The 22,169-nt window shown below is 40.2% G+C and overlaps 1 protein-coding gene across 2 annotated transcripts in view; it reads left to right on the forward strand.

Moving 5' to 3' along the window:
• The window catches only part of BMPER (BMP binding endothelial regulator), a 207,164-nt gene that overhangs the window by 113,839 nt on the left and 71,156 nt on the right, over window positions 1–22,169 (forward strand). For both annotated transcript variants that reach the window (XR_014474987.1, XM_083188458.1), the window contains exons 7-9: window positions 10,729–10,828; window positions 18,830–18,939; window positions 20,016–20,156. Coding sequence is in view for 1 of the 2 variants with exons in the window: in XM_083188458.1 (XP_083044584.1) it covers window positions 10,729–10,828; window positions 18,830–18,939; window positions 20,016–20,156 (351 nt within the window). In the remaining variant the exon portion in view is untranslated. The remainder of the gene's footprint in view (window positions 1–10,728; window positions 10,829–18,829; window positions 18,940–20,015; window positions 20,157–22,169) is intronic.

Raw genomic sequence — 22,169 nt, forward strand, 5'->3', positions numbered from 1 at the left:
TGCTTTTTGTAATCTAAAACTCTAAATGATCAGCTTGCCATTTATTTTGTGTTCAACTGACTTCATAGTTATCCATAATGCATATAGAAACATACATGACAAACGTTGTTTCTCATGCCTTTGACTGAGTTTATTTGTTCATAGACTGAATGGAGACTCTCCCTAGCCCTTCCTTCTCTTTTAAACCTATCATGTTTATAGAGAACATACCATTCTCAGAGGCATAAACAACAGTCAGCCTTATTTAGACTGGGCTTGTCCCAATAGTGCTCATGTTTATTGTGATAATGTTTGGAGGTGTCATCTTAATTTGTTTCAGGTCAACCCTTGGTTAGTCCTCGCAGATGTAACCCATCTTGGAAAGATAGTTGTCATATCCCATTAATAGTACTTGTGTTTCATGTATGAAATGTACATAAATGCTTTTTTTTGTAGCTGTACAAAGCAGTCCCTGTGTTAATTTAGATAAGTGCTTCTCTGCTTTTCTAAGAGAAGTTCTAATGACTGGGAGTTCTGATTATTAACTCTTAGATCCATCAACATCTGGTCTTTCTCAACTTTGCCTTCAACATTCGCACCTCATTTTTCAACATTTCAATGAAAGTTCAATGTTGAATTCATGACAGCTTTATGAGGGCTTTTGCAGAGACTTCATGTATTACATTTAGGTAGTTGTGGAAATACTGCTAGAGTTGGTAGAGGTTCAAATAATTCTAAATTAGTGACATTAGAAACTTGTCATGTGTTTCTCATTATCCATTCTAGAGTGGTTACTTGACTTTTGTTAACATGCTAGTCAGCATGGAATACATTATGATGTCATACCACACATTGCAACAGTGTAATGTGTAATTAAAGTCCAGTCCAACTTTAGTTGCAAATGAGCTGCATTTCATTTCAAACACCCATCTCTTGACGCTTCTGTTTTGATGGTGCAAAACATAAAATTTCTGTGTACTTGATGGTTATTCCGAATGTTCCTAATCCTTGGATGGCGAAAGGGTTTTCAACATTTTTTCCCAGGGAACAGCTCTGGTTTTTAATACTGAATAATTGCACAGAACTACTTTTTGTGTTTTAGTTGACTGAGAGAGTTTATAAGTGAAAAATGATTAAACATGAATATTTAAAGTGCTGCAGGACTGATTTTGAAAGTCAAGGATAACAAGTTATAACTTCATAGTGTGTTCTGCAAATAACACATTTCTATTTGTTGTCATATAGCTGGGAATTGAATTTGCAACAATCGAATTATTTTTCTTGCACCTATCCAAAGTTTGTGACTACATACAGTATCTCTGTGTAGTTTTACATGAGTGCTGATGTAAAAGTGAGGGAAGGAGTATTCTAATGTAGGCTGCATGCTGTAATGAAGAGCAAATGTAAATACACGCAGAAAAGAACACAGAAGCATATATGACTGAGAAAGTCATAGTATTTGCAGGTAGCTATAAGAGAAGATGATCAATTGATGATGATGAATTTTCTGCTGATTTTGATTGGTGCTTTTCCTTTGCTGTTCTCTGCAGATTTTACAGACAAAACAAATGGTCAGCTCCTAACTTCCATGTTATAGGCTGTGTTTAAAAAATGACAGGAGCTGGTTGGTTGGCAGGGGCGGGCTGGGCTGGGGGGCAGGGTGCCATGTGCCCCCCGGGCCGCTGAATCGTTTTGCGTGCGGGCCTCCATTGTTCTGAGGCTGCTGCTGCAGCCAGACTGACCAGTTTCCGAGTGGTCTCCATAAACATGGCCGCCGGCCTCCTGCACTGAGGACATGTTTAGTGCAGGAGGCCACTACAGAGAATCTGTATGTTCCACCTACTTCCTGCCTGTGCGTTACACTTTCTTCCCTATGCTGCAGCCTGCCTCACTGTCTGGCATCAAGGTAAGAGGGAGAGGGACTGTACAGGCTGAGTAGCCTGTAAGGTTCAGTTATTATACAGGGGGGAGCAGCCTGTGGGGGTCCAGTTATTATTTTAAGGGGGAGCAGCCTGTGGGGGTCCAGTTAATATTATAAGTGGGAGCAGCCTGTGGGGGTCCCATTATTATTATACAGGGGGAGCAGCCTGTGGGGGTCCCATTATTATTATACAGGGGGAGCAGCCTGTGGGGGTCCAGTTATTATTAATATTATACAGGGGGAGCAGCCTGTGGGGTCATGTTATACAGGGGGAGCAGCCTGTTGTGTCCTGTTATTATAAAGGGGGAGCAGCCTGTGATGCATTTTTATTATACAGGGGGAGCAGCCTGTGGGTGTCCTGTTATTATTACACAGGGGGAGCAGCCTATGGGGGCCCTGTTATTATTATTATACAGGGGGAGCAGCCTGTGGGGGTCCCGTTATTTTTATACAGGGGGAGCAGCCTGTGGGGGTCCCTTTATATACAGGGGGAGCAGCCTGTGGGGGTCCCGTTATTGTTGTTGTTATTATTATTATTATTATTATTATAATAATACAGGGGGAGCAGCCTGTGGGGTCATGTTATACAGGGGGATCAGCCTGATGTGTCCTGTTATTATAAAGGGGGAGCAGCCTGTGATGTAATTTTATTATACAGAGGGAGCAGCCTGTGGGGGTCCCGTTATTATTATACAGGGGGAGCAGCCTGTGGGGGTCCCGTTATTATTATACAGGGGGAGCAGCCTGTGGGGGTCCCCTTATTATTATACAGGGGGAGCAGCCTGTGGTGTCCTGTTATTATTATACAGCGGGAGCAGCCTGTGGGGTCCTGTTATTATACAGGGGGAGAAGCCTGTGGGGTCCTGTTATGATTATAAGACAGGGGGAGCAGCCTGTTGTGTCCTATTATACAGGGGGAGCAGCCTGTGGTGTACTTTTATTATACAGGAGTAGCAGCCTGTGGGGGTCCCATTATTATACAGGAGGAGCAGCCTGTGAAGGCCCTGTTATTATTATACAGGGGGAGAAGCCTGTGGGGTCCTGTTATTATAATAAGACAGGGGGAGCAGCCTGTTGTGTCCTATTATACAGGGGGAGCAGCCTGTGGTGTACTTTTATTATACAGGAGTAGCAGCCTGTGGGGGTCCCATTATTATACAGGAGTAGCAGCCTGTGTTGTACTTTTATTATACAGGAGTAGCAGCCTGTGGGGGTCCCATTATTATATAGGAGGAGCAGCCTTTGGGGGTACTATTATTATACAGGGGAGCAGCCTGTGTTGTCCTGATATTATACAGGGGGAGCAGCCTCTGTTGTCCTGTTATTATTATAAGACGGGGAGTAGCCTGTGGTGTCCTGATATTATACAGGGGAGCAGCCTGTGGTGTCCTATTATTGTTTTTTATTTTTATTAATACATATTTTTAAACCGCAAAACCTAAATTTAACGATGCACTGTTACTTATGGGCCAGTGCTCTGGACTTGCCCCCCAGGCTAAAAGTTGCCAGCCAGCCCCTGTTGGTTGGTACTTTATCTCTGCACTTTATCTCTCTCCAGTGCTTAGTATATAAACCCCTTTGTGTCTGTGTCATGCACCTGGTATAAACCAGGCAATTCTAAATGTAAAAAGTACAATTCCCGTGACTCATTTTTTTTAACTATCTGCACTCGGGAATATCTGGTACATAGTGTTTAACTGAAATATGAAAGACCACCAGCAAACCCAATTAATAGGTCCCATAGCAGAGGCCTGCATAATACATTTCATCCCATATACTGTAGTCTGCAGCATTGGTGCTCAATCCTTTTTCAAATCAGATGGTCAGTTTCGTTGTATCACTGCTGCCTGGGACACCAAATGTTAGTGAACCATTGTCCTTAAACCCATGAACATTATACTAACCATAGCAGCACAAATGGCTGCTACAGGCCTTAGGTCCTGATTCTGGTTGACTCACAAAGCAGTGGTTTTTCCCTGCTCTGTGAGCCAACTAATGCCGCCCGCCAGGTGTGCAGATGCCCCCTGCTGGCTGCCAAATGTCCCCGTAGGCCTGCAAATGAATGTTTTACATAAACATCCATTCAAAGCCTCGCTCGCTAATCTAAGTCACTCTCTGGGTACTTAAATTACCGGTGCCCTGCTTCGGGAACAGGGCGGGCAGCTGACATCTGGTGATCTCAGCTGCCCCCCCCCCCCGAAGGCAGGAAGCCACTGCCGTTTTCATGAGGACACCCAGTGTTTTTCGAGACTATGCAAGTCTCCGAGGGTGCCCACAATAAAGACCTGCACATGCATATATTATGCACATACACAGATCTTCACTATCGGACGTCGTTGCAAATTCACAGTGTAGCGTACCAACCAGAATGAGGGCATTAGAGACTCAAGGGGAGATTCAGGCACTATGAATAATGGTAAATAGGTGCTTTTTACATCCATCAATGTTATCTTAGGAAGCAGTGTTTTGCTTCACATAGGCAGTATAAGCACAAAATACACATAATAACTGTTTTGTACCTTGAAATCCATTAACAGCACTCACAGAACTAAGCTGTGTTTGTGTTAGAGAGTAAGTAGGTGATTAATTCAACAAGTGAAGAAAATTATATAACAAACTACAGTAAAATGTATTTGTTCTTTGAAATGACCACTAAGGGCCTTATTCTAGTTCACTCTTTCTGAAAAAATCCTTCTTAGATGGACACAACCATGTGCACTGCAGGTGGGTCAGATGTTACTTGTGCAGAGAGAATTTGATTTGGGTGAGTTATTTTGTTTCTGTGCAGGGAAAATACTGGCTGCTTTATTTTTACACTGCAAAATAGATCTCACTTTGAAGTAAAACCCTACCAAATCTAATTGTCCCTGCACAAGTTACATCTGCCCCACCTGCGGGGCACATGGTATTGTCCACCTAAGAAGGATTTTGTCAGAAAGAGTGAACTAGAATAAGGCCCTAAGAGTGGATAGATTTCTATTGGTAACTTCTCCACCTACTGTTTTTAGAAGGATTGCTTGTTCTTGCCCATAGAGAAAGCCTACTGTACTCTGTGAAGGTAAAGAGTTAATTAGACTAATTCACATGGCTATACTGTCATTATGCTGTCCACCAAATCACTGATATGCACATACAGTATGCCCAGATCTCATCTTATCGCAGACATGTGCAGTATTGGAAGGTAATTTGGGAATAGGGCCTCTTCGATTTGTTCTTACAAGTCTCTTTATTTCTAGTGTACAAGTGTGATTAAGTTATACACCTGTATGTAGCAATACCTTCCAACTTCTTACACTCACAGAATTAAGCTCCACAGAAGAGCAGAGAGAGTCTGCTGCCATAGTGCCTATGGTGAGCTACAGTACCATGCTACACAGCTGCTGAGTGGCCTAAGTCATGGATGTAACTCCCAGAGGCAATGGAGACACCTGCCTCCAGGCTTCAGGCCATAACGCCACAGCTGGATGTACAGCAGACCCTTTGAGGTTCACCACAGCATCCAATTGTGACCACAGCTCTTCCAATAGAGTGCTGTGGCACATCCACTGCTGCTGCAGAGATAATTGGCTGTAGCCATGTAGCCGTGATAATTCTGGCAGTAGAGGTCAGGATAGTCCCTGTCTGGTACAAGTGATGGTGCACCTGCCACTGCTGCTGGACTGTCCAGATGGTTCCTGCTGGTGAATGTTGATGTTGCATGTTGAATCACAGCATAGCTGGAGCCCTGCCACTTTGGGCTCCTGTCCCTGTATACTGTCTAAGTGCACTATCTATATAATTATGTAAAGCTGGATACACATTAGACAATGCTGAAAACAATACAATGTAATTTATGATTTCCCTTGAGCTTTTGGATAATCAATATAGTGCATACACACTGAGCAATTTAACAAACAATATCATCAGTGGCCACTTCCAGAAGAAAAGCTGTTGACGATATGTTCAGATTAAGCTGCCTGTACAGACGACAGAGGACATTACTAGCAACCTGCGGGGGCACACATAATAAATATTGTATTTTACATTAATTTATATATTAACTACTAATAAGCCCACTCCAAGCAAAAGCTTTGAAAGCTAGTCTGCTACCTTCTATGTTTATGCATGTGAGTTGTAGTTTCACTCATTGCCAGCAGATGACAGTGTTTCTGAGACTCACGGACACCAGACATATATATATATATATATATATATATATATATATATATATATATATTGATTAGAAGAAAGCAGCACTCTCAAATCTCCTTTGCATAGCTGCTGGGGTGACAAAAACTCAGACCACAATTCCTGTGTGCCATAGATATCCAATGTATAAAGAGCGCACTCACCAGACTTAGTACTCAGTTAAAACTTCAAGGCTTTATTGAATCCATTAAAAGCTTCATGGCATAGTCGACGTTTCGGGTCTACATATGACCCTTTTTCAAGACAGCAAGACGCCCGGTTCCCTGAAGCAGATGCTTCAGGGAACCGGGCGTCTTGCTGTCTTGAAAAAGGGTCATATGTAGACCCGAAACGTCGGGGAACCGGGCGTCTTGCTGTCTTGAAAAAGGGTCATATGTAGACCCGAAACGTCGACTATGCCATGAAGCTTTTAATGGATTCAATAAAGCCTTGAAGTTTTAACTGAGTACTAAGTCTGGTGAGTGCGCTCTTTATACATTGGATATATATATATATATATATATATATATATATATATATATATATATATATATATATATATATATATATATATATATATTAGGGCGGAGTGAAAAAACTGAAATTGAGAAATTCAAAATCGGCTAGTGTGGAAAAGTTGTGACTTGACCTGAATAAGAAACGTGCAAAAGCATTTTGATCTGAGTCAACATCTTCTGTTCTGGCAAGAGGCCTGAAGTTTCACTTTTTTGGTGAAAATGACGAAAACTATGAAGATGCTCCGATCTAGTTAAAATTATGTCCGGATGTCTTAGAGTGGTTCATTAATATACTTTAGCATAGTAAAAAACAGTACGAGATTGTCCTAGTGCAAAGTGAATGACTTTGGTGGGAGAAAAAATCCCTAATAATTGACCCATTTTCATGATCACAATTGTGAATATTGTGTGTTTTCTCCTGAACCTGTTTATAATAGAAGAAGCACAAATACTCTAAATGGAATTTCAGTGACACTGTGTGAAATATAACACTGCATAATAGCCCTTAATCAGACCTGATCGCAGTACAAATTTGTTCTCAAAATGGGCAAAACAAATGCTGCATTGCAGGTGGTGCAGATGTAACGTGCTGAGAGAGTTAAATTTGGGTGGGGTGTGTTGAAACTGAAATCTAAATTACAGTGTAAAAATAATGCAGCCGGTATTTACCTTGCACAGAAACAAAATAACTCACACAAATCTAAAGGTGGACATACATCTACAGATCGATTGTCAGATTGGGCCGGTTGGAACAAACAGCTGGTAATATCTGAATGACAGTTTTTCAGCATTTCAAAGCAAATGGTCAACTGTCATTTGCTCTCATCTTTTACCAGGATTTTGTTCCAACCAGACAGATCGGACAATAAATCTGTAGATGTATGGCCACCTTAAATCTCTCTGCACATGTTACATCTGCCCCACCTGCAGTCCAGCATTTTTTTGCCCATTTTGAGAACAAATTTGTACTGCGATCAGGTCTGATTAAGGGCCATTATGCAGTGTTATATTTCACACAGTGTCACTGAAATACATGAAATTGGATTTATGCTGCTCTCTTTGCAGTGCATATACAAATATAGACAATCCTGTGTATATAAATAAGAAATAACTGTTGCAGTCTGTTATTGAAAAACAGTAACTGTTACAATAAGTATTACAAGTAAGTGTAAACTGTCTAATGTATCATTTTACATATTACTTCTGTTTATTGACAGAAAAACAGTGTTGCATCCCCTATACTGGGAACATGATTGGGCTGCATTACAGCATATAATTATGCCAAAGATAAGCCAATATATTAACTGTTAAATACGTTGAAGTGTATTATGATGTAATAAATTGTAAGCTTGCAGCAGGGCCCTCTAACCCCCAAGTCTGTCTGTCATTACCCAGTTTGTTTTATCACTGTCTACTAATGTAAAGCGCAACGTAATCTGCTGAGCTATATACTATAAAACTGTAAATACATAAATAAACAAATACATCTAATGTTAAGGGGAAAAAAAAACAAGAACATTGATTCAAAAAATAACAGGTTAATCATTCTATGAGTGGTGTCCAGCAGTACATATATGCCAATCACTGTGTTCATTTCTAGGCAGCAGGGCCGTCTTCAGTGGCGTAGCTACGTTTTGGGCACCACCCCCCCCCCGCCGTTAGGGGGGGGGCGCCCATACCCACCCCCCGCCGCCGCCGCCCCGTCGAGCACCCCCCCCCCCGGCCGCCCCGCCGCCTATGCTAACCCTCCCCCGCAATCTTACCTGTCGCGCTGGTCCCGGCGGCTTCGTCCGTTCATTTGCTGAGGACCACCACAAAATGGCCGCCCCCATACAGCAGACAGTTTCAGAGAACTGTTTGCTATATGGGGGCGGCCATTTTGTTGTGGTCCTCATCAGAAGAACGGAGCAGCCGGGACCGCAAGATACGTAAGTCTGCGGGGGATTGGGGGGTAGGTAACTATAGCACCGCAGCCCCCGGCGCCCCCACATGCACAGCGCCCCCCCCCCCGTGGTGGCGGGGGCTGCGGTGCTATAGTTACGCCCCTGGCCATCTTAACAGCAGTGTGGGCACCTGGGCAAAGCAATGCACTGGGGCCCTTACCCATTCTCCCCTCCTAGGGGTGGGGGGTGGTATCAGCAGCAGCTTTGATGTCCCACGGGTGGCAGGGGGTACTCTATCTTCCATTCAACATGTAGGACCTGGAGCAGTAACTTCTGCTAATTACTCCTTTACTGCACAGGTGGTGGGAGGGTGAACACTAACGTGTGGAAGGGAGCACTGAGCTGTATGAAGGGTCCCTTGTAAATGACTTCGAGGGAGGTAGGGGGTGTTTTATACACAGGGGACGGTTGGATAATGGAGTGGGCTTAATATTCGTCATTTTCCGGTGGAAGGGCAGCTTGTTTGACTGCAGATATCGCCATTATCTGGAAATAGATTTCTTAGCCTAGTATAAAAACCTAGAGTCCCAACTTTCAGGAGGTGCTGGGAACTTAGGTATCAGAGATCAGGAGCCAGAGCAATCCATTGACAAAAATATAAAACTACACCAGACGTTTGGAGCTGGAGCAGGGACCGGCTGCTTGAAGGCTGATATCTCTGGTTCTGGGCATGATAGAGACAAGCCGCTAGTGTCAGAGAGAACCTGAGAAATATGACTGGAAATTGTAATTAACAGGTCGGATGTGGACTGCTGCTTTGAAGTTGGATATCTGCAGTTCCCCAGGGCCGATTTTCAAAATTCTGGTATCCCTGGAAAAAGGGGATCCTCAGCTATCAACATAGAGCCCTTATATGCCTGGGGCCCCTGGGCAAGTGCCCATTAAGCCCATACAAAAAGACTGCCCTGCTAGGCAGGATTGATCAGCAATACTTATTACAGCATAATGCACTTTAATGTATTTAACTGTTAATATATTGGCTTATCTTTGGCATAATTATATGCTGTAATGCAGCTGCAGGTGGGGCAGATGTAACATGTGCAGAGGGAATTAATGTGGCCATACATCTACAGATTTATTGTCCGATCTGTCTGTTTGGAACAAAATACTGGTAATGGATGAGAGCACTTTGCTTTGAAATGCTGGAAAACTGCCAAAAACTGTCATTCAGATATTACCAGGTATTTGTTCCAACCAGCCAGATCTGACAATCGATCTGTATGGCCACCTTTAGATTTGTGTTGAGTTATTTTGTTTCTGTGCAGGGTAAATACCTGCTGCATTATTTTTACACTGCAATTTAGATTTCAGTTTCAACACACCCCACCCAAATTTAACTCTCTCAGCACGTTACATCTGCCCCACCTGCAATGCAGCATTTGTTTTGCCCATTTTGAGAACAAATTTGTACTGCGATCAGGTCTGATTAAGGGCTATTATGCAGTGTTATATTTCACACAGTGTCACTGAAATTCCATTTAGAGTATTTGTGCTTCTTCTATTATAAACACGTTCAGGAGAAAACACACAATATTCACAATTGTGACCATGAAAATGGGTCAATTATCAGGGATTTTTTCTCCTGCCAAAGTTAGTCACTTTGCACTATGACAAGCTCGTACTGTTTTTTTACTATGTTAAAGTATATTAATGAACCACTCTAAGACATCCGGACATAATTATAACTAGATCGGAGCATCTTCATAGGTTTCGTTATTTTCACCTAAAAAGTGAAACTTCGGGCCTCTTGCCAGAACAGAAGATGTTGACTCAGATCAAAATGCTTTTGCACATTTCTTATTCAGGTCAAGTCACAACTTTCCCACACTAGCCGATTTTGAATTTCTCAATTTCAGTTTTTTCACTCCGCCCTAATATATATATATATATATATATATATATATATATATATATATATATATATATATATATATATATATATATATAGATGATATGACAAAATTAGCTCTTTAATCTAAATATCTAAATATGACAATTGTTACTGTGCCTTTATGTTAAATACTGCACTGAGGAAAATACCATATGCCAATGGACTAAAGTCAAAATAAGTTGAATTTGTGTTATTTTTATAACCTACTACTAAAACTGAATAAATGCTATTATCACATAATGATTTTCACCAAATGCTGTATTATTAGGCCAGACATATAATTTTCTAACTTCACCTATTTTCCTTTAGGGAGGCAGGACACAGTGCATTAAAGAAGTCTGCCCCATTCTCTCATGCCCCCAGCATCTCAGTCACATTCCTACTGGACAGTGTTGCCCAAAATGTATAGGTGAGTGAATGCATTTTTATTTGTTTGTATGCTTTCTCGGTGCAAATTACTTTGGGAGTGATTCAACACCGCTCAGTAACAGTCATTTGCTGCTTACCGAGCAGCTTAACGCAACCTCACCAAACGCCCGCCCCCCTGCCACTGAATCCCGTCAGTACAATGCGAAGGGATGTGTTCACTAAAACATCCCTATGCATGAACCCGCCAGCAGGAAAAATCATTTGATGGTTGCCGACCATTCCTGCCTTTGGAAATAATAGTAGAAACTGATTTTTTTTTTCCTACGCAAATTGCCGAAGACAGGGCAGGCACGGATGTCCTGTGCCACTCTCCCTGGCAGGCATCGGCCCACCTGTGTCCCCATGGGAAGCCCAGCATTTTCACAGGGACACCCATAAAACGCTGGGCGTTCCCATGGGTGAGCCCCGTTCTCACCGCCGTCAACCCCAGTCCCTCCCTTCTCGCAATGAACGGTCGGGCGAGTGTGCAACTCGCTAAAGTTATCAATTGCCAGGGTCTGCACATGCGCAAATATACACTTGCGCATGCGCATACTCCCCACCCTCGGAACGGGGTCAAATTTACTCTATTCCGTCTGGTGTTGAATCACCCCCTTTATGTAGCACCATTCCCACACCTTCTCACACGTGAATATCCCTACACAACCAAGCTTAGTAGCTACTGTCTTGGGCTTGCACCGGTGACGTTATTTTCACCAGATTGACTGGGAAAATCAGTGTGGTATTCAGAATGTTGACCCCTCCTTTTTATTGTCTAATTAGTGGGAGTGCTCTTGATATGTGAGTTAAATGTCACATATACATGCAATGATCAATATTAGCAGGCTATCACAAGTCTAGAACTATTATGAGATTATTCATGGAAAATATAATTGCATTTTACTGTTTTCAGATTTAGATAGCTGATCTTTCTGTATATAAATGAATGCTATATATGCATCTGACAGTCTAAGGAAATTCTAATTACAGTACATAATTCACATGAGGCTCATTAAATTCTAAAAATAATTACAGCAAATCAATATTTGTCTTTAACTTTTTATTGCTTAATTATGTTAAGGACAGTGCAGCTGTGTGTTAGAATTTGCTGCTGTTTAACCCCTTCAGTGCCTCTGTGCCCAGTCTGGCAAGCCCGGAAAATTCTCGGGATTGCCACTGTTTGGAGCCGAGCAGCGCTTCACTCACTGATCTCATACAGCTTTGCGCTGCCCAGCTCCCTCCCCTCTGTGGCGCCGCCTCCTCCTCCCCCCCTCCTCCTCCAGCTCCCCTCTGGGTTTCTTATTGAAGTCCCCGGCAGCCGGCTTATGACAAGCCAGCTGCCGGGAACAGGGACGCGGCGCGGGGGCGGGGTCCGCTGATTGACAGTGCAGCGGCGCTGCCCGGACCTGGGGAGGTAGTGGTGGGGTTTTTTTAAGGGAGCGCTCCCTATAAAAAACTTGCCCAGTGAGAAGCGTTCCCCCCCAAAAAAAACCCACCCCAGATTTTAATTCTGTATCGAAAAGATGGTTTCTTTTCATCAGAAATGTAGAATCAAATATGTGTTTTGTACAGTAAAAGCATAAGAGCTATCAACAGGAGAACAATATAGCAATAGCAAACATGTCAGATGAAATGGAATAAAATGGGAAATTAGGTTTGTGGTTAACAATAAAATGAGGAAATACAGTAATATAGCATGATTAATGATATTGTCGAGACCAGAAGAATTACATTACCAAAAGCAGATTGGCAATAATATATTATTGGTATAGGAGGAGGGGGTGTCACTTTCACTGTATTTATTTATATCAGAAAGGGAGCCAGATAGTGGATTTTCATCACATTTGTGTATGAGGTTGCAGCCTCTAAGGGAATTTAGACAGAGAATGATCTTTTAAGCACATTGCTTATGTGTGGCATTGCGTGGCATTTACTGACAATTTACAACTTGCCTTTTAAAATATTTATTTTGTTTTAAGTAAACCCAGTATATAGAGCTGAACTGATTACAATCATTCTTAAAAATAAACGTTACAATAATTTAACCAACTGCTACCAATTAATTTATATTACAGTAAAACAAAATGGCATTAATAGGCAGTACCCAGGCAGTGCCCAGAAAAACAAACAACCCTGCAAACAGCGTTGGAGGTTACAGTCTAGAAGTCAGTGTCAAACTGTCTTCCCAAAAAGAATAAATCATTTCTCTGTGATATAATCCTTGTAAACAGTGGGAACAGTTTCTGTGTGTTTTATGAGCATTTCTCTTGTCCCTGTGTTTGGTTTGTAATTTACAAGATGTTAAGAAATACAAATGATGGTTAGTATTGACACATATTTGCATTCTGTAAAGTTTTGGAATTCTTTTCCAGTTAAACAGACCCGGCCATTGATAGTTTACATAGCACTGGAATAATCAGCTTTTTACCCCCCGTGATTTTTGGCTTAAAGTATGTTTCTATTATCCAGGATATGAATGTGCAATGGCTGCTTAAAGACATCTTTTTCAATGTAATGTAAAGTGCCTCAAATCTTAAAATCCCAGTAAGATATATATATCTATATATATATATATATATATATATATATATATATATATATATATATATATATATATATATATATATAGATATATATCTATATATCTATATATATATATATAGATATATATCTATATATATATATAGATATATATCTATATATATCTATATAGATATATATCAATATATATAGATAGGTAGCTAAGAGCCGGCACTCAAACCAATCAAGGGGGTGATAATGTGCCTTTGGGTGCCTTCCGCAAAGTTGAGGTAGTAGGCGAAAAAGCAGCGTCACTCCAAAAGGCTTCAATCAAGAGAATTTATTATAAAAAGTGGTCGACACGTCCAGGTCTCAATCAAGAGAATTTATTATAACAAGTGGTCGACACGTCCAGGTCGACGTTTCAATGCAACAGCATTTTTATCAAGACAGCGTGTGACCAGATACATACGCTGTCTTGATAAAAATGCTGTTGCATTGAAACGTCGACCTGGACGTGTCGACCACTTGTTATAATAAATTCTCTTGATTGAGACCTGGACGTGTCGACCACTTGTTATAATAAATTCTCTTGATTGAGACCTGGACGTGTCGACCACTTGTTATAATAAATTCTCTTGATTGAAGCCCTTTGGAGTGACGCTGCTTTTTTGCCTACTATATATATATATAGATATATATATCTATATATATATATAGATATATATCTATATATACCCTTATATGTCCAATGCACTCACGGTTATAGAAATCTTCAATTGTAGTGCTCCCATCAGGTAAATATCATAGATATGGTCCAATTTCCATATTCCAAAGAACTAGTTTTGTGGGTCAACGTTTCAGGCTCCTGGCCCTTTATCATGTCTTGATAAAGGGCCAGGAGCCCGAAACATTGACCCACAAAACTTGTGTCCTCAACTTATTTATCTCTAACCCTGCCGCCGTGCAGATTGGAAAATCTTACGAGTGCCCACCCACCTCTACGTATTACTATCCTTACCGGGATTGTGTGGCACCGAAGTTCTTGTGCTTTGACAGTGAGTGCCGGGAATCCCTTCCTATACATAATATATATATATATATATATATATATATATATATATATATATATATATATATATATATACTTGTCTTTGTCTCTCTCTCAAAAACAAAAAAATAATATTTATAGATAGATAGACGATAGATAGTCCTCAATAGCTTTTTTTATGATGGAGTGCTGAGAGAACTTGCATAGGTAAAATACCCCCTCCCCCCATACATTTTTTTCTCTCAAAAACATTAGGTCCTAAGATTCCTGTAACCCTCTATATTTGGCCAAATGTAATAGCCTCTGAGTTCAGAGGCTGTGCGGAATGCCGGCTCAAACTCAGAGGTTTATTTTTAAAGGACCAATTAATTACAAAGCATGGTTTTGGCCGGTTGTCTTTGTGAACAGTGGTGTCACTAGGCCACTGGTCACCGAGGAGGAGTTGGCAGTGCAGGGAGAGTCCCTGGGTGTAGCCCAGCATCTCCTGGAGTGCTGGCTATGCTCCCAGATTGATGAAAATGGGATAATGCAGTAAGTCCCTACCCCATAAGGTCACACCCTCTTTTTGGATACCTAGGGTTAATTATTCTACTTTAATGGATTTAATTGAGTGAACGATGGCAATACAGATAATGGTCAACAGGGCCTGATTCAAGGTTCAAGTTGCCCTAGGCTAACACACCTAAAACCACCCTTGTAATGCTGCTAAATATACGTGTATGGTCACTCAGGGACACTCAGTCATACTGCACATGTGTATGTAATGAAGGTAATACAACTAGCATGTAGGACCTAATGCTTGTGGCATATGAAAGAGACTTTGGCTTTAAGGTGCCCACACAGAGTGCAATGTGATTTGTGCATTTTCAACTAGATCACATTGTATCTAGGTCAAAATGCATGCGATGTGTTTTGAACTAGATGCAATGCTATCTAGTTAAAAAAGTATGTGCTGCGCATACATTTTGTACTTTGTAATGTGATGTTTGCGGGAGTGCGCATCACATTGCAAGCCCAAAACGCACCTTGTATGGACACCTTAAGGCTGACCAGCTGGTGTTGTAGCACAATGTAATACATTAGGCTTTCATTTTATTCCTCAGCTGTCATCTGCAAGGTGTAACAACCCCCTGTTCTGGCACCCTAGGCTGCGGCCTAACCAGCCACTGATGGTCAAATATTAAAAAATTGCCAGAGATCAAAATAGAAATAAAGGATATTATAATCAGTGTAGTCACAACAAAGTGCCATCTCTGTAGTTGGGTATGTTATAAACACAGCAGAAAATGTACAAAGGGTTTTGGAATAGCACAAGACAGACTTTTAAAATAAATATATACCTAGAGAACAAGGGGATGGGAAACATTTGTAAACTAAGAAGAAATTATAATGAGGTAACTTGTAATTAAAAAAATAAAGCCTAGACAATAAGCTTTGTTGGCTTGCATATAAAGGAATACATTTTTTTATACTACGGTGTTGTGATAGGATACTTTGTATCACTGAAATTATTTGTTTTACTCATGGTTGATGGGTGGCCAAGGACGTAGGAGGCTTGACAATAGTATATGGCCATGATAAATGAAGCTAAGCAGTGAAAGCATCGTCTACACATTTGTAAGACATTTATTTTGCTTATAGTCCTGTTTGCTGCTGAATGAGGTAAATAACAGAAGTTTCTTCAATTTGATGAATTTCTCTTTAACTGACACAGTTCTTTATGTAGCACCGTCTACGTGTCACTGAATAATGTAACCCTCTCTTTCACATAATAATAAATCTTGTGATTTATGAATATAGCCTAATTTGTTAAGTTTAGATGGGGTTTGTTTTAAACATGGGCACAGAGGATGAAATTTAATAGCATAAGAGATTCAGAAAGTGAGAGATTTGGTAAGAAATCTCCAGTTTTTTAAAAGCGGCAATCATTTACATTCCAAAATCAAACTGGTAAATGTAAATGATTGCCGCTTTTAAAAAAACTGGAGATTTCTTACCAAATCTCTCACTTTCTGAATCTGTCATCCTATTACATTTCCCCCATGATGATTTCTAATAAAAAAAATATAAAGGTAGCCATTCTTGTAGGAGGCCTTAAAATTGGGCTTTTCATGTATTTTATTCTACAGCTGTTTTTTTAAATAGGTGTTTGTTTTTGTTTGGTGGTCTCTTCCTAACATATCACCCAGGTATAGACTGTGGTTTTCTTCTGACAGTATACAATATTATATTCATATTCTAACTTTTCTTTAGTTCTCAACTTTCAATTACCTCAGCTGGGAGTCAAAATGATCCTAATTTACTGATCTTTAAAACTGTATTTGAAATAATACAGACAAATGTTATTTTGATAGGGTGTATAACGAAACGGCTAGAATATTAGTAATTAGCTGCAATTGACAGCATGATTCTGTATTTAACTCGTTCAAAGAGGTAGAATGTGACCAAATCATGTGACGCTTCAGACATAGGTCAAACCCTTTGGCTAAGAACATTTTGCGGATCCAAAATGTCCAGATCCTCAGTTGCATCACTAAATATGTTATCTAACCTAATTGGTAGTGTCATATTAGAAAGAAAAACACCTGGAAATCCATGAGATCCTTTGTTACAACAACACATTCTGTGATATAACCTGATACTGCATGTAACTGACTACATCCTGCTGTAGGATTGTGGCTAATGACACTATTTACCCAAAATCTTGTTATCAAGCCACTGTAAATCGGCAACATTAATGAGGGTGGGTTGCTCTGTGGGCTCCCGGACATTCCAGGAGAAGAAACAAGTATGATGTGGGGCCAGAAGTCCACTTGATACAACTATTACAGTACTTTCTCCTATCATTAACTCACCTTCTTCTCTTATTATATGTATTATTTGGCTTCAGTACACTGATCATCATGTCATTGTACTGTGGATCTGCCAGACTCACTAACACAAATCCTGTATGTTTTAAATAGCAGAGCAGATTAATTTACATTCTTATCATTATCTCATTATTCTATACATTAGCAGTAGATATCAATCCTTGTACTGTAGTTTATCATAATACCTGCTAAATCTTCCTTGCCCGCATCATTCACATTCGGTATGGGTCGTTAAGATGACCCTATTTAGGTGAACAGGGCTTATGCTGACACTTGAAATTGGTTGACATGGCTAAGGTCAACAGGGTTGGAAAGTCCAAACAAGCATTAGGTCAACTGGGAAGGTTTACAGTCAAAATGTCAACATAAGTTTTTCATGGTTTTTGTCCCGAATGTCGACATTGTTGACATAGACACAGTCAAAGTGTACTGCGTTCCCTCGCATGGCTCGCAGCCCTCACCATGCTTTGGGCAGCATGCCACACTGCGCTCTGAACACTTTTATTCTCCTGCCATGCCGTAGGGATGGTAGAGCATAATATACCGCCTATCACCACGTGAAAAACTCATGTCAACTTTTTGACTGTCGACCCAATGCATGTCAACCTAAATACAGTAGGGTCGACCTAGTGACCATATCCCATTCACATTATACATGCAGGGTAGCACTGCTAGGAGATAGAGCAGTTTCACAAAGATAAGCATTTAGAATAATAGATAGATCTTATTTACAACAGTTCTTTCATTTTGAATCAATAACAAAAAAGGTTTTGTTAAGGTTTTACGGAGAAGTACAGATTAAGATCCAAGATTCGAAGGTGATGCTTGATAAATATAATAAAGGCTGTCTAAATGTCCATTTACTTTCATTACATAACACTCAGGAGTCTCCCGGGCATAAAAAAGTATGATATGGGGCCAGGTATTTTTGCAGAAAAATGTCAAAGTTGTCATCAGATTTTCACATACATACAGATGATATTTCCATACCATAATGGCATATCTGTCTAAACACAAAATTCATTATTGTTTCACATGCATCTTATACACGGGATGCGGTTAGCAATCCGACGGTAAGGTAACATCTCCGATGTTCAGTATACTGCTGAACATTTCCAGTGATCCATTATTGCAGAGGACAGAAACAAGGCATCATCATAACTGCATTCACTCCATTGTATAACAATGGCAATACGTCTCTGGGAGTGATAAAATATGTGACAATCATTTTTCAAGGCACTCATCTAATATTATTGTTGTACATCTGTAAACTCTCAGCAGAATAATTGCAGTGGGATTAAGCTTTTGCAACAGCTACATCAAAACCCGCGAGGCTCAATCTGGCTCTCGGCGGCCCAGCACCTAGTTAGTTATTGCATTGATGTTAACCTCAGATTTTGCAGAAAAAAGGAAATTCTCTTCTGAAAGTATTAAGAAACAGTTTATTATCCCTTTCAACTGTTTCATAAAAACAGATTTTTAATATTTAAAAATTGCATGTTAATAAAATAAATGTTTTCTCTTGCTTCATTTTTTTTTATTTTTTATTGCCTTTTTTCAGGCCAAAGAAAAGTGTTTGACTTGCCTTCTGGCAGCTGCTTGTTTCGAAGTGATGTCTACGACAATAATTCCAGCTTTATGTATGACAGCTGCACGACATGCACCTGCAGGGTAAGTTACGCACCTGCAGCCAAATATAAACGCTCCATTTGGATGCTTTTTCTTTGCATGTGTCACTTGTCCAGCTACAGCATGAGGCTGAAACTGAGAGATTGAGTATCATATGATAGTTGTGATTAAAACATAAATAGCCTACCTTAAAGTGGAAGTGTTGTATTACATGTTTTACAATACTATTCGTTTTTAGGTTGTTGTTGCCCAATAAGTCAGGTAAGATAGAAAGATGCCAAATATTTAGAATTGAGTCATAGGGATCACAATAGGTTAGTTAAGAAAAAATGTACTTGTCTCATAGCACTCCAATTAAAAATGCATAATATATGCTCCATGTATGCATGGGAGGCACCCAGGGACATCCAGGTGCTTCAATGTGGCCCTGAAATTCTCTTTACGTGCACATCTCACAGGGAAAGAAATCACACTAAGGATTGAGTGCTGATCTATAATCAGTCCAAAATGCAGCTGTTTCTAAAAACGAACGCAAACATCTCTATAGCAAATATAATATTTTTATAATATTTTTTTAAACATTTTTTATTTGAATTTATGTAACAAATGTGAGCGACACTGGCATCTTTTTGTGTATATTTTGCACATCCCTCACAGAGATATTATCACTTAAAGAGTTAAGTATAGTAAGCAAGTAATACTTAATCCCTCCAAGTTTCCCAGACTTGTCACCCCGGCCGGTACTTGATACAGCGAGTCTGTATTGTCGGACACGGTCATGGATTGTTGAATCTGTGTCCATTTTGCGACAAAACGGCATTCGACAGTTGGGACATTGAATACCGACTGTCGGGACAATGACTAACGTCTGTCGCATTCATGTCAGAAGACTGCAAAAATGGCTGGGATTCTGACTGTCATGACGTTCCGACAGTAGCTGTCCCCTCTTTAGAATGTTTGATACATTAAACTATCAATGCTGTACATTATCATTGGCGTAGTTTTACCTGTATATGACAAAGAGTTGAAATTTCAGGGTCCAAACACAGTTTTTGTATTGCTGATTTGTCCTTTATTGTAAAGCATTTGTATAATTATTATTTAATTTTTTTATCCAGGACTCCACTGTAGTCTGCAGGAGGAACTGTTCTCCTGCTGGAACCTGTAGCAATGGGAAAGAGCACTGCTGTGATGAGTGTGTTTCCTATGTTCCTGCTGAAGAAGTGAAAGTCTGCAAGTCGGGAAGCAAGCTATTTAGGGTAAGACTTTAGTAATGTATTGTTATCAATAAAGTGAAGAATTTCAGAGATGCACCCTCAAAATCTTGATGATAGCATAACTTCTTTAAAATAATCATTTAATTTGTCTGAAGCATACATTTAGTTGAGTAACGTAATGCCAGCACTTGACATGGAGTGAATTAAACATCCCCATCTGCGTGTCACACTGGGATGCATGTGACTCGGGGATCCAATAAGGGCATAGGGCTGGTTTGGGTAACTGATTGATAATAGCAAGAAGAGGAGGAGACTTCCTCTTCTTCCTGAAGAATTCCCCGCCCTCCCTTCCCTGTTGCTTATCGAGGGTGGTGGGTTTAATCGCGTTAGCTGATAGGCGGGAAAGAACGGCAGATTTAATCAATTAGCTCACACTACATGTTTATGTTGACGTTTTAATGGCTTGTTTGCGGTGCACTCGCCTCTCATTGGCTTAGGCCTTTTGCTGGATCACCCGTTCGGGGACAGCGACCCCACCCGGCTGGGTGGGTAGTCAATGCTGTTTGGTAGAGTTGGATACCGCCTGTTTTTGATTTAGGCCAGTTACGTTAGAGTTGGGGTGGAGTTACATTAGTAGCCGTTCTTTCTTGGCCACCATTAATTAATTAATCAAATTAATTTAAATAATCAAATTAGCTTAAAAGTTGCTACAAATAAATCAGTTAACAATTTCTGCCAAACCTATGCCTCCGAGTCTTTATTTCAGGTTTAGTTATGTTAAGTTAAGAATGTATATATATGACATGCTAAAGGTACACATAAGATGTTGGGATGTTTAATGCATTTTTACAGATTACTCATGCACTGATTGGCTGTCAGCACTCAAGCCATCCTCCAATCAGCATGCTGACAGTTATTCACCGTCTGTCTGCAAGCTGGGAGAAGCTGTCACACCACTCTGATTGCACAAAGGTTCCTAGAATTGTGTGGCCCTAGGCGGCTGCCTAATGGACAAACATTAAGATGAACCTACCGTTTTCTATTCAACATAGTAACTTCCCAAAAGTGTTCTTGTAATGTAAATGCAGAAAAGAGCAATGAGATGCTTTAGATAGGAAAAATATACCTGTATACATTAAATGTATAATAGTAATAAAAATAACTAATTGTTTGCACTTGTGCAACCCTAAATCATATAACCTCAAGAGTGAATTTAATAATTTATCTGCATCTCTGGAAAAAGTCATAAACCAGTTATGGGCTGATCTGAAATAAGGATATAGAAAGATACAAGAACACCAAATAGTGTAGTATATTGTGTATATAAAAAATAAATAAAAAACAAAAACTTGCCAAACTCAAAAGTAATACTGATAATCAATGATCCTTACTGATGGTTATTCATCCCAACATTTTAGTTCAAACTCAAAAAGTCTGTTAAGCACCCACATGTAGTAAAAGGGGATTGGTATGGCTGGTATGGAGGGTGTCAATGTCTGATATGGAGGAGGGCAATGTGATCTTGAACCGAGAATGCCAACATGTTTCTAATGCGATCTGCAGCACTGTAACTGCTAGCTTTACATTTTTAAACATAGTTGTAAAGCCACCTTTCTGATTGACATCCTTTTGATCAACCAGTAATTTAGCCTCATCCATAGCAAAAATAGAGCTTCTTATTTAGATCCATGGCATACCCACCTGAATTTTGTGGATCCGAACTGAAATTAGTCCTGGTTTTATCTACAGATGGTTAAATGCAAACATTACATGATTTTAGCTGTTTTTATTCACATCTAAATATGAATTTCGAACCAGAATAAGTATGTAGGCATAGCAACAATATTGGTGGTGTAGTGCAGTATGCGAATAATGTACCACTATTCTGGGTCAAAATACAAGCGTCCAAATGTAATAGGACCAGAGTTTTGGCAGCATTGCGCACCTTCGGTGAACTTGGACCCTATCATCAATCATTTGCAAGGCAAAACCATGTTGTGTAAATTATTGGTGCTTTAAAATAATGTCAGAGATCAGCCGGCATTCGGTACCTCC

Source organism: Crinia signifera, chromosome 5 (genome assembly GCF_055691185.1).
Source record: "Crinia signifera chromosome 5, ASM5569118v1, whole genome shotgun sequence".
NCBI lineage: Eukaryota > Metazoa > Chordata > Amphibia > Anura > Myobatrachidae > Crinia > Crinia signifera.